Source organism: Pelophylax lessonae (assembly GCF_965119305.1).
Source record: "Pelophylax lessonae genome assembly, chromosome: 2".
NCBI lineage: Eukaryota > Metazoa > Chordata > Amphibia > Anura > Ranidae > Pelophylax > Pelophylax lessonae.
Genome location: NC_138769.1, coordinates 514,753,958 through 514,768,457, shown reverse-complemented (window position 1 = coordinate 514,768,457; position 14,500 = coordinate 514,753,958). Strand labels below are relative to the sequence as shown.

The following is a 14,500-nucleotide window of genomic DNA, read 5'->3' as shown; positions in this document are numbered from 1 at the left end:
TGAGAGCAATTTTATGAGTACATTTTGTGATATCTTGATTGATTTTTCAGTCTTTTCATGGTGATAACATAGTTTCATAAAACTACAAGATTACTGCACATGTTAGCAATACATTGTAGCTTCAGCAATTTTTTTGAACCAAGTTTGCTGGGTGTGGTGGACGTAGTCTGAGCATTTCATGATTAGGATATTCCTTTTTTTAACACTAGGTGGCTCCATTTATCCAAAAGTTATTAGCTGAAAGTAAACCTGCTTTAGTAGCTAAAAAAACAAACATGGCACTCTTGAAAACATTCTCCCTGTAACATTCTGTATAGAGTACATTATTGTGTAGCAAGTTGTTTTGCTGCTACTTCTAGAATTCAAATAGCCCAGTGTGCAATGGAACATACACAATTCCATCATAAAATATTATTAAATTAATGCTGTAAATGTAGCGTATTGATTCACATAGTTTAACTCTTACCCAGTATGCATTAATCTCCAAAGGTATGGTGAGTTGCTCTTGTGTGTCTTATTCTGTTTTCAGTTTCATTGCACATATTGCAAGTTTTTTTTTTTTTCTTTTTTTTTTTTTTTTTATATACAGCTTATAAAATCTGTGACCTCATTACACTTATGCTTTGCATTGAATTTTTGTAGATTGAAGAACTTGAAGAGAAATTGAATGATGCACTTTATCAGAAACAAATCCTAACCCATAAACTTGAAACCCAGACCAAAATCCAACAGGAAGATGTCAGGTAGGACATTGTACCAGTAATAATACATGGTTTTTAGTGCCTGCAGTTAGAGCACAGATTTTCATGGCTTTTTACTTAAAGGCTCGAAACATAATTGCTTGTACAGGTCCCTCTCAAAAAATTAGCATATTGTGATAAAGTTCATTATTTTCTGTAATGTACTGATAAACATTAGACTTTCATATATTTTAGATTCATTACACACAACAGAAGTAGTGCAAGCCTTTTATTGTTTTAATATTGATGATTTTGGCATACAGCTCATGAAAACCCAAAATTCCTATCTCAAAAAATTAGCATATTTCATCCGACCAATAAAAAAAAGTGTTTTTAATACAAAAAAAGTCAACCTTCAAAAAATTATGTTCAGTTATGCACTCAATACTTGGTTGGGAATCCTTTTGCAGAAATGACTGCTTCAATGCGGCGTGGCATGGAGGGAATCAGCCTGTGGCACTGCTGAGGTGTTATGGAGGCCCAGGATGCTTCGATAGCGGCCTTGAGCCCATCCAGAGTGTTGGGTCTTGCGTCTCTCAACTTTCTCTTCACAACATCCCACAGATTCTCTATGGGGTTCAGGTCAGGAGAGTTGGCAGGCCAATTGAGCACAGTAATACCATGGTCAGTATACCATTTACCAGTGGTTTTGGCACTGTGAGCAGGTGCCAGGTCGTGCTGAAAAATGAAATCTTCATCTCCATAAAGCTTTTCAGTAGATGGAAGCATGAAGTGTTCCAAAATCTCCTGATAGCTAGCTGCATTGACCCTGCCCTTTATAAAACACAGTGGACCAACACCAGCAGCTGACATGGCACCCCAGACCATCACTGACTGTGGGTACTTGACACTGGACTTCAGGCATTTTGGCATTTCCCTCTCCCCAGTCTTCCTCAGGGTCCGGTCACCTCTTCTCGTTGTGCAGCGTTTTCTGCCACACTTTTTCCTTCCCACAGACTTCCCACTGAGGTGCCTTGATACAGCACTCTGGGAACAGCCTATTCGTTCAGAAATTTCTTTCTGTGTCTTACCCTCTTGCTTGAGGGTGTCAATGATGGCCTTCTGGACAGCAGTCAGGTTGGCAGTCTTACCCATGATTGCGGTTTTGAGTAATGAACCAGGCTGGGAGTTTTTAAAAGCCTCAGGAATCTTTTGCAGGTGTTTAGAGTTAATTAGTTGATTCAGATGTTTAGGTTAATAGCTCGTTTAGAGAACCTTTTCATGATATGCTAATTTTTTGAGATAGGAATTTGGGGTTTTCATGAGCTGTATGCCAAAATCATCAATATTAAAACAATAAAAGGCTTGCACTACTTCAGTTGTGTGTAATGAATCTAAAATATATGAAAGTCTAATGTTTATCAGTACATTACAGAAAATAATGAACTTTATCACAAGATGCTAATTTTTTGAGAGGGACCTGTACACTAAAAGTTATCTTTCTGGTTATAATTTTCATTTTAGCATATAAACTTGCTATGCTGTGGGCTAATCGCATGAACTATATTAACTATTTGTAAATTAGTGCCGAGCTTAAAAGATAATCCTTGTCAAATTTCAGCTTGGCATAAGGGCTGCTATCACCTAGACCTCAAATCCATGAAGGGTGCAGCTTTCCGCCTTGGTGAAACCAGCATATATGCACTTTAGTATTGGCAGTGTGCTGTAAGAGGATTGCCTTGGTTCACCTCTCAAAGAATGAATGCCTAATTGTGGGGTTTAAAATGTGAGTTAGGGTCCTTTCACATGGGCTTTCCTCCTGGTGGACTCCGTTTTGCTTAGCGGGGATGGATCCGCTGATCCCCACTGAGCAAGGCGAAAAACAGCTCTGTCTCCGCATACTTTGCAGAGGTGGAGCTGTCAGATCCCGGCTCTCTTTTATGGGAGATCAGATGAAAACTGATCGCCTGTCCGTTTTCATCCGATCTGATCCTCCAGACGGATGGAAAATAGGGTTTCAATCCGTCTGAATTTCTGGAGATGTCACCACTGACATCCGCTGGTCTATAGAGGTGCATGGAGCATCCAATCAGGTATGCCGGATCGGAAAGCCCGTGTGAAAGGGGCCTATAGTGCGACTTACCTGACTTTAATGGGATCAGGTATATTACTGCACTAGTAATGAGGTCCATTGAATGTTATCAAGAAAAAAGGTCAAATTCTTTTATAGAATAAGCAAAATACCTCTCCCTATTCTCAGCTTGATAATTATCACATTTAATATTCAATGGCCTTAAAGTGATTGTAAAGTCAGAAGATTTTTTTTTATCTTCTGTGTGCAGCAGCCCCCCCCCCCCCAATACTTACCTGAGCCCCATCTCGATCCAGCGATTGTTTCAGGAGAGACTCGACCATCTGGGACTCTCTCTCTCCTAATTGTTTGAGACACTGCAGTGGCGCCATTGGCTCCTGCTGCTGTCAAAGCCAGTTAGTCAATGAGAGAGAGGGGACGGGGTAAAACCCCTCGGCCCTGTGTCTGAATGGATACACAGAGCTGTGGCCCGCCTCGGGTGCTACATTTGCATCTGTCCTCTTTGGCTGCCCACTTCTTGCGTCATCGTGGACATTTTCCCAGCCTTTCTTAAACTGCCTATGCTATTCAAAAACCTTTATGGAATGTTCACCGTAAGCCTGTTGTAACAGTGCTAAGGTTTCATTCACACTTTGCCAATTTTGACACAAAGTTTGATGTTCAACCCCGGCTCTAGATTCCAGTCATTTATTTTCCGTCAACCGTGCAATGCACACACGTTCTTTCTTCTAGTACTCCATAAAGACTGAATCAACTGGTCTACGACCCAGGCGAGTGCAAGTTAGAAAAGTGCCAATGGCTGTGTGACTCGCCACCATAGTGCTACTTCAGCCATTCCGAGATTTAACTTGGCACACCTCGTATGAATGGAGGAGGCAGACTTTTCATTTATCCACTTGTTCTCCATTCATGGAAGCTATAATACAGATTCATTGAATAAAGAACAGAAAGGTGCAGTACTTGTCACAGGTCCATTGGCTCATTAACCCCATTGCACCAATAAATCACAGCAGCAGGGATAGTGTGGGATCGGAGGAGAAAGATTTCAAGGAATGCTGGCGTCATTTGCATAAGGAATACAGCAGAGGTGTAACTAGAACCTTCAGGGCCCCAGTGCATGAAACTATGATGGGGTCCCTCCCCACTGATCCTGGGGTCCTTTACTCCTGTTGCAGAGGGACCCATTCACATGTCCTTGTTTAGGCCCCCATCCTCAGTTTTTCTTTTGTTTTCCTCAGAGAATAGGTGCAGGAACTCACCCGTCCCATTCCTGGCCAAATCCCCGCCCCCAACCCCACCAAAGTAGATTGATGCCAAAAAAAGAGTTAAGGCTCAAAACGAACTGCATATCGCACAAGGTTCAGGAATGTGTAACATACAGAGTACAGGACTAGGGGGTACATATCGCACAAGGCGCAGAGAAAAATGTGACATTACTTGCATTCAATACCAAGCATCCCTTGTGATGCTGACTGCTGTTCTAGTTTGTCCTCTGCCCTCTGTGACAGGTCCCTTGGCCCTATTAACACCAACAGCATCGTAAGATCACAGCTGTGTGGTTATATGCACACAGAAAATACACATAGAGCTTGCTGTCCCCCAGCAAATTCCCCTTGTCCTCCCCAAGGAAAAATTCCCCATTTCTTTGTATACCTCTGTGCCTCCTATCCATCTATTCACATCTCATGCACAGTTCCTTTTCTTTGCCCCATCCACAGTTCACCTCTTCTTCATCCTATCTACAGCTCAACTCTGCCCCCCTGTCTACAGTTCACCTTAGCACTACCCACTGTCCACAGCTCATCTTTGTGCCCCCAGTACACAACTCACCTCTGCATTTCTTCATCACATCTCTGCAACCACTATCCACTGCTTATCACAACAGCTCTCCCCTCTGCACAAATCCCCCTCCCGCCACATCTCTGTAAAAAAAAAAACCCTTCCCAGCTTTAACCTGTGCACAATCTTCTCTGCACCAGACCCTCAACTTTTCCAGAGTTGTCTCTCTGCACAACCCCCTTCCCCCATCTTTCCTTCCTCAGCTCTCTCGCCTCTTGACAAATCTCCCTCCACAGCTCTCATCCCTGGTACATATTCCCCTTACTCTCCCTCCCACCTCTCCCCTCTACATCAAATCCTTAACCTTCCCACAGCTGTCTCTCTGCACTTCTCACCTTCTCTCCATAGCTCTTTTGCCTCTGTCAAAACACCCCTTTCACTGCTCTCCACAGCCTTTTCTCCTCTTTAGACATGCAGCCAGCACCACTCCAGTATGAACTTGCTTTTTTAAGCACAGAACAGTTTGATATTGGCAGCTCTGTCAATCAGAACTGAAGCACAGAGCCGAGGAGGAGATTCAAAGCGCTGCATTTGGCTCTGTGCTGCACAGATTTGACAGGCAGCAAATGGGGAAAGGAGCCATCTACCAAAACACCACATTATTTAAAAATATAGGCGGTTGGGACCTCGCCTCCTGTGCTAAGTGACAGGTTGCAAAGGACAGGGCTGAAGGAGATGGAGGAACAGAGTTCTGTCACGTTCCAGGGCCCCCCCCCCCCCCCCACAGTGGCATATCGCCAGGGCCAGTTGCAGATGCGACCTTTGCAGCCTTGGTAGGTCCACCACTGTAATACAGATAATTTGCCTTGTGCTGCTTTTTTGTTTTACATTTTATTTCAGCTAAACTTAGGCTTTAATAATGCCATCTTTTCAGGAGACGCAGGAGTGAAACACCACCATTTCACAGATAAAATGGCTTTCCCTAGAGTTTCACCAGAAATAGGAGGCATGGGAGAACTGTAAACACCTTCCTCTAGCATGTCATTGCTTGTCTCTCATGACCCAATATGCGCGGTCTTACTTTTGATCTCACTGATAACCTGGTATTGTTTTAATATTAAAATCTAAGTAATAAAGCTTTTCACGTGTCCTTGAAATTGGACAATCCACATCAGTCTGTATAACTAAAATATATGCAGAATTGTATGAACCTTTTTTCAGTAATTTGTAGGGGTAACCTATTTGGATGGTTTGTGGATTATTTAAAGTAGAATTCCGTTCAATTCCAAACTTCTCTAATAAAAATACTCCCTCCCCCCTCCTAACACCTGTTTTGATTACCAGTGTAGGAAAAGATCTATATACGTACCTAATTCCAGGTCAGTCAACTGATCGGCTCCCCTTTGTCAGCCAGCCCCAACTGCAGGGATTGCCGATAACGGATGGCCCATAGTAAGTCTATGGGTTACGTCACTGCTCCAGGCGTTACCAGCAGTTGTTGAGCACTCTCTCCAGTTTCCTGCTGACACAGGAGATCACGTGATTTTCCTGCTGACAAAGTAGATCACATGATCAGACTGGAGTGGCCTGGAAATCGGTAGGTATACAGATCTTTTCTTACATGGGTTAGTCAAAATAGGTTTTAGTAGGGTGGAGGGAGCATTTTTAAGAGAAGTTAAGGTTTGACTTGAATTCTACTTTAATGTTTGCAGTGTTAAAGCATATTTTCTTTCCCAATAAATTGCAACATTTGTTTAAATGGTAACATTATACTTTTGCTCTAGGTCAAGATTTGAATCTCTATATAGAGAAATGTTCCTGGGAGAATAAAAATTATTTCTCATTTACTTTTTTCCTTTGTTTAAGATTTAAGTAAAAGATGCTCGCTTTCGAGGTCATTGATGCCTAGATGCCCAGGTCAAATACAGCATCATTAACATGTGTCAGTTATCCTAACAATAGTTCTATGATTCATTTATTTATACATTGGGCCTCATGCACAGGGATATTTGCAGACATTTTATATGCCTACAGTAAAATTCTCAATGCTTTCCCATGCCTAGGGAGTGGCAGCTGGCCATACAAGTCAAGGGCTGTACCCGACCATACACGTGCATAGGACTTACATCCCAAACAGGAAACCTTTGCGTCAGGGAAATACTATAGCCAAACAAAGCAATTCACTTGTATAAATGGCTGTATGCTCCAGCTGTGACTCCCCTGCAGTGGTAAAGAGCTGTAAATGTTACTGTATGCATAGAAAACGCCTGCAAGCGTCCGTGTGCATTAAGTCCAACAAATGTATAAAACATTATTTTGATAAGTAAATTAGTCAATAAAATTACTGTCAAGTTAACCGTTGCATGCCAATAATGCTTTTGTTTGTACACTCTTTTAACAAAAAAACTTTTTGTGGTAGTGTTTTTTTTTTTTTTTGTTTTTTTTTTTTAATATAGTTTGACAAACCTTTAAAAAAAAAAAACAGTACTTTTTTTAAATACTGTAATTAACTTATAGCATTAAACACAACATGCTGAAGATAAGCACTGTAGCCTTTATTGGTGGCTGTCAAAGGAGAAAATATTTATAAATGTATTCCCAGCGTGAGATATCGCCTTGGGGGAGCTTTTTTTTTTTACAGATCGTGTGCAGGAAAGTGTTTAAGTGGTATTTAAAAGTGTTTTTTTTTTTTTTTGTTTTTTAATAACATACATGTTATACTTACCGGCTGTTTGCAATGTTGTATTCAGCCTTTACTCTGATACCCCTAACTAAAATCTAGTGGAACTAATTGCCTTGAGAAGTCCCTCTAATTAGTAGACTCCACCTGTGGGTAATTTAATCTCAGTATAAATACAGCTTTTCTGTGAAGCCCTCAGAGGTTTGTTAGAGAACCTTAGTGAAAAAAACAGCATTGTGAAGGCCAAGGAACACACCAGATAGGTCAGAGATAAAGATGTGGAGAATTTTAAAACAGGGTTAGGTTATGAAAAAAAAAAAAACAATCTTTCAATATCTCACAGAGCACTGTTCAGTCCATCATCTGAAAATGGAAAGAGTAAAAGAGTATGGCACAACTGCAAACCTGTGTGGTTATGAGTAAGCGACTGGTAATGTCGTGAAACTCGTCAACCTTTGTCTGCTTGTACACTGTCTGTCACTTGATTTTATTGGAACAATAAAGGAAACATCTTTGATTTCAAGAAATATTTCTACCAGAGTGCGGTCAATCCTCTCATATTTTGCATGCTTCCGGATTATGGCTCCGACCTGCACCAGGTTCTTAGACATACACCTGAGCGGCTATACTTTCCTGCTTTCCACAACCATGGTATTGACAGCATCATGTTGTGGGGATGCTTTTAATCAGATGCAGGGAAGTTGGTCAGAGTTGATGGGAAGATGGATGGATACAGAAAATATTAGTTAATTATTTCTCTACAGTGCCATCACTTAGCAATCTTAGGGCAATCTTAGAAGAAAACCTGTTAGAGTCTGCAAAAGACTTGAGACTGGGGCGTAGGTTCACCTTCCAGCAGGAAAATGACCCTAAACATACAGCCAGAGCTACAATGGAATGGTTTAAAACAAAGCATATTCATGTGTTAGAATGGCCCAGTCAAAGACAAAATCTAAATCCAATTGAGAATCTGTGGCAAGACTTGAAAATTGCTGTTCACAGACTCTATCCATCCAATCTGACAGAGCTTGAGCTATTTTGGACAGAAGAATGGGCAAAAATATCACTGTCTGGATGTGCAAAGCTAGTAGAGACATTCCCAAAAAGACTTGTAGCTGTAATTGCAGCGAAAGGTGGTTCTACAAAGTATTGACTCAGGGGGGCTGAATACAAATGAATGCCAAACTTTTCAGATATTTATTTGTGAAAAATTTCAAATACCATTTATAATTTTCCTTCCACTTCACAATTATGTACCACTTTGTGTTGGTCTATCATATAAAATCCCAATAAAATAAATTTACGTTTTTGGTTGTAACGTGACAAAATGTGGAAAATTTCAAGGGGTATGAGTACTTTTTCAAGGCACTGTATTCATGCTGAGTTAATATCAAGTTAGTAAATTGGTGATACACAAGGAGACTAAAGGGGAGTAGAGAGAGAGATTTTGGTGTTGCTGGGGTAGTGATGATACTGGAAGCCACAGGAGGTTATTGACTGACCAAGGGAGGAGGCGTAAATAGAGTGTAGAATAAGTCACCGGACAGAGCCATGGGAGACCTTTATTGAAAAAGGAAGAGAAGAGGAGGAGGTGGAGTTGGAGGTGACTCTGTTTTGTTTGCCATAGTTCGTTTTCTTATGATAATAGCAATCAATTCATATTATTAGGTTGTAAAAATACAATAGTAACGTTTGTAATCTTTGTCAGTATTCTTTACATAGAAATATTTACTAAAAGGAATTTCTTTATACTACAACTGGTTAGAATATTAATTATTGAAAATAATATTGTATATCACGCAGAACTATGGAATACTGGCAAACCGCAGCACAGCATCTAAAACTAGCTTGCAAATGTGTAGGTATAGTATGTATTATTTAGGAGCCTCTGCATAATTTAGAGCTATATGCCATGAATGAATTAAACAAAGAAAAGCTCTCACTCAAGCACCTGTCGCCTTCAGTTACTGATGTCTTTAAGCAATTACTGTTTACCTTAAGCAGTTCTACTAAATACCTTCGGTAACTAAATTGTGACTCTGATCAAAGTCCTAGGAACCGTCTCAAAGGTTGAAGAAGGCTTCAGCCCCCAGGGCAGGATTAGATTTTCAGTTAACATGGGAAGACTTTGGTATCCTTGGTACCCCCCTGTGATGACCCCCTGTGACGAACATAAGTTAGTGGCCAGGCAAGGAGAAGTGAGGGCTAACCTGCTCAGCCTGTTGGTTCTGTGATTCCTAGAATAAGCTATAAGAAGATTAACGATGATGATGATCAAGAAATATTTTTTTTTGTTTTTGTCTTTCCAATGCAAATGCTGTTTAAGTAACAGATTTTAAAATAACCTATTCCACAACTCTGGAGCCTGTCCACATTACAAGTCGAGAGACGCTATTACAGTGTCTTATTTTGTCTGTAAAAAAATTAGGGCTCTTTCACTTAGGCAGGCCATACATGGTGTAGATTTCTTTCCTGCAACTCATTCACACGATTCCCCCATCAACACAGGCAGTCCTGACTGGAGAATCTCTCCTGCCGAGCAATTGTCTGCTCCGAGGGGCGGGCGGGGGAGGACCTCCTCGCCGGGAGAAGACCATGATTATTGCTAGCGGCCAGAGCCGCTAGTTAATGATTGTAAGAGAATCCGGCAGGCTGGTTGTGTCCATTAATGGTTCAAACCGTGCATGGTCGGCCATACTGGTGCTGCAGTGCAGGTAAAATGAAGCATTGTTCTGTCTCGCGATTGTAGGCTTTTGCACAATTCAGATACTTATTGTTAAATGTGTTGTACTGGTGGTGCACCAAGGGTCCTGCACACAGACTGTTGGCTGTGCTTTACATAGATGCATTAATGGGCAACCGGTGTAAACTGAAGCTCTCCCTGGCCAACACTGAGGCAAGCTCCTGAGCGATAAGCGGCCTCTTAAACAGAACACAGTGGCACATTTTGGAGTACCGATCGACAACCATGAGGATAACCGTGTAGCCTCGAGACAAGGGAAGTTCCACAATAAAATCCATAGCTAGGTGAGACCAGGGACGTTTCCCATTGGGATTGGGTTCGAGTAGGCCCAAGGGAAAGTGCCGAGGAGATTTGTTCTGGGCACAGACCAAACAAGTAGCCACATACGCAGCAACGTCATTGCAGAGAGATGGCCACCAGAAGTAACGGGAAATAGCCCAGGACATCTGGTTCTTACCATGACTTGGAATTGTGGTACGTGCACAACAGTCTGATGCGCAACCCCTCAGGTACAAAACATTTGCCAGCAGGTCTCTCTTTGGGAGCCTCAGGTTGGGCAGCCAAGATCTGTTCCCCAAGAGGAGAGTTTAAGTTTGTGCCGATGGCCAGGATATGGTCTGGAGGTATGACTGGTGTCAGCACGAAGTCCTCCCTGGACAACTCGGAATACTGGCGAGACAAGGCATCAGCCTTAATATTCTTGGACCTTGGCAAATAGGAGACCACTTTGGTAAAAGGAGACAAGAATATGGCCCTTCTGACAGGGTGTGAGCCTCTTGACCTCTGAGAGATGAGTCAGATTCTTTTGTTAAGGGAGAATGAGAACTGGAACCACAGAACCTTTGAGCATGTGTCTTCACTCTTTGAGAGCCAGGATAATGGCCAAGAGCTCTCTGTCTCCAATCTCGTAATTGCATTCAGATGGAGACCCCTTCTTGGAGTAGAACCCACAAGGAAGTAAGGGTCCATAAGGAGCCAAGGCTGAGACAGAAGGGCGCCTACTCCCGCCTCGGACACACCCACCACTAGGACAAAGGGCAAACTAGGGTTGGGATGGGACCTAATGGGAGCTAAAGCGAAAGCAGACTTTGGGGGCCTCGAAAGCTTGGATGGCAGCAGGCGTCCAATTGTGGGAATCGCTGCCCCTCTTGGTCAGATTTAAGATAGGCTTAGCCAAAGAGGAAAAGTTACTGATAAATTTCTGATAGTAGTTGGTAAAGCCAAGGAAATGCGGAATGGAACGGAGACCACTGGGGCGAGGTCATTGTAGAACAGTCAAAACCTTCTGATGGTCCATGGAGAACCCTTCAGCAGAAATGATGTATCCCAAGAAGGCAACCTGAGACAGGTGGAATTCACATTTCTCAAGTTCACAGAAAAGCCCATTCTCGCGTAACCATTGCAGCACCCGTCTGACATCCAGGTAGTGTGATTCAGTGGAGTCCGAGTAAATCAAGTTTTCGTCCAAATTGACCACCACGCATTGCTGCAACATATCACAAAAGACATCACTGCTGAACTGGAAGACAGCGGGCGCATTGCGCAAGCCAAAGGGCATAAATAGAGATTCATCGTGACCGGTTCTGGTATTAAACGCGGTCTTCCACTCGTCACCCTCCTTGATCCTTACGAGGTTATACACGGTCCTTAGGTCAAGCTTGGTAAAGACCGTATCTCCCTTGAGGCGGTCGAACAATTCAGTAATCAACGGAATAAAGTATGCATTCTTGACCCTGATGCGATTGAGGCCCCTATAATCAATGCAAGGTCTCAACTCGCCTCCCTTTTTTCTTTACGAAGAAAAAAACTGGCGCCCGCTGAAGAAGTGGACTTGCGAATGTGCCCCCGGGCAAGCGCATTTGCAACATACTCCTCCATGGCCTTATTCTCTACAACCGAAAGAGGATAAACCCTGCCATGAGGGGAATTGGCACCAGGTTGCAAGTCTATTGCACAAACATACGAACGATGAGGAGGAAGAGTACCAGCGTGCCCCTTGTCAAATTACATTTTGATACTCATGATATTCAGTAGGCAATACTGAATCCGAGGAGGTACAATGTACCTTAACAGGCCCATGGATGCAAACTGCGCCACACTGTGGAGACCAAGAAAGGATCCCAACTAACTACCAATCAAAGGTCAGATTGTGTTTCTGAAGCCAAGGGTACCCCAAAACAACAGAGTAGCATGGGGACGAAATAACCTGGAAACAGGTTCATTCTCTGTGAGCAGCCCCCATCGCCATATCAACCAGAACAGTCTCGTGGGTAACCTGTGTCCGTTGCAGGGGTCTTCCATCGATAACTAGTGGAGAAATGCGAGGCTGCAAGGGTATGGAATTTGCAGTAGGAAACACACTGTCAATAAAATAACGGCTAGCACTGGAGTCTACCAACTCCTGAGTAACCATGAACCCACTGCCCAGGAGAGGACAACTGTGATTTGCAGTCTATCTTTATGGGAAACCATGGACGAGGAAATTCCATTTAAGATCTGCCCCCGACAGGACCTTAGGTGCAAGCTTTTCCCGGGACGGATCAGACAAAATTTCAGGAAATGCCCACCAAGATTGCAATACAGGCACCGGCCCTCCCTCCTCGGAAAGGCGAGTGAACTCCAGCTGCATGGGTTCACAGCCAGACGCACCATCCACAGCAGGCGTGGGAGGTGAGGGAGGAATGGGTGGGAAAGAAAACGTAGGAGGCTTCTGCTGGCACTCTCTCCCTGAGCCTGGTATTGATTAAAATCGGGAAGGAAATGAGAGTCTTGAGCTCGTCAGGGAGATCCTTGGCCACAATCTCGTCCTTCAATGCATCAGAGAGACCATGAGAGACAGCCACCAAAACCTCATTATTCCAGCCTTCCTCTGCTGCCGGGGTATGAAATTCAATGGCATACTCGGCAACAGTTCGTATACCCTGTTGAATGGACAGGAGCTGCTTTGGAGCAGAGGGAGGAGGCACGTTGAATACCCTACGAAAGAAGGCAACAAAACTCGGGTGATCGAGTATCACAGGATTATCGTTCTCTCATAAATGATTCGCCCAAGCCAAGGCCTTGTCTGAGAGCCACGAGATTAGGAAGCCCACCTTGGACCTATCAGAAGAAAATGCCTGAGAAACCATCTCATAATAAATGCCTACTTGGTTTATGAAGCCACAACACTGACTCGATTCACCCCCATAGCGCTGCAGAAGGGGGGCTGAACCAGTCATCCCTCTGTTACAGCAACTGCAGGAGCAGGAGCGACAACAGGAGCAGCAGCACGTGCAACAACAGGAGGAACCACCTGTAACGACACCCCGGCTATGATAGGGGTTACAGTCGTTTAGGACATTTCATTCCCGAACACAAACCCATACGAATAATTCCCCCCTCCCAAGTATGAGACGATGGCTCTGTATTGAGGGTCAAGCAGGAATCAGACACTCTCTATTGAAAAGGAATACACGCTTTATATACACGTTAGAAGTAATGCAGTCACTACATGAATAATGACCCAAATCCAGCCCCCAACATCACACAATGGTTACATAACGAGCCCCCAATACACATTACTCTGAGTGTCAATACATCCCTTAGCAGACAACAGGTGAGTTCATGAGCACACTTAACAATAGGTGAATGGAAAGCCACCTCAGACAAAAGCAACATCGTTAGACAGTCGGTCTCCACATTAAACTTCCTGGAATGCCCATAGTAGGAGTTGTACTTCCTGGTCAGAGACCTCACAATGTACAGGGGATAAAATCTTCATATTTCAAGAGAGACATCATTCCTGAATATCACTGTCCCATATGGAGCAATCCAAACCATATCCCCAGTGTCCCCCAGTTTCCTGGTCACCCCGCGCCCAAAGTGACTCCCGTCACACCACCAGCCTAGCAGCACCAGGAGCAAGGTGCGCTGTGCGTGCAAGCAATGTCTGCAACGCCTGAGGGAACTGACCCAAAAGTTGATCTTGTTGATCGAGCCTTGTAACCAGCATGGGGAGCGTAGGAGTACCTGCATCGTCAGGATTCATGGCCTTTTGCATACTGTCAGGGCGTCAGGAAACCAGACCACACAGACAGCAAGAGTGAGGAAGTGAGAGCAGGAACAAGCCGGGTCAAGTCCAGAAGCGGTTAGTCATCCAAGCCGGGTTTGGGTCCAGAAGCGGGTAGTCTTCTGATGTGGGATCATCTGCACAGGCAGGGTCAAGAGCCAAGAGAGTCGTCAGCCAAGCCAGGTCATACACGGAGGAACACGGGGAACAGAAGCCTGCTAGCAGACATGCACCTTGGAGCACAAACGCAAGGGCAAGGACTGCAAACCATCAGGTCATAGATATAGTCAGATATGCAGCATCATCACTGTGTGATGCCCAGGCAGCAGGCAAGTGATTATGCAGAGTCTATAAGAGGCAGCAGTCTGCACATGTCCAAGATGGCTGCCAACAGGAGGGCAAGGCAACACCTTGACAATTCTCTGCATTCAAGTAAAAAACCTTCCACTCTGTTCCCCCCCCCCCCCCCCCAACAACA

The 14,500-nt window shown here is 43.8% G+C and overlaps 1 protein-coding gene across 1 annotated transcript in view; it reads left to right on the top strand.

Annotated features, from left to right (window-relative positions):
- PIBF1 (progesterone immunomodulatory binding factor 1) overlaps positions 1 to 14,500 on the top strand; it is a 319,829-nt gene that overhangs the window by 16,222 nt on the left and 289,107 nt on the right. The window contains exon 3 of the mRNA XM_082245629.1: positions 643 to 743. Within this exon, the coding sequence (XP_082101755.1) occupies positions 643 to 743 (101 nt within the window). The remainder of the gene's footprint in view (positions 1 to 642; positions 744 to 14,500) is intronic.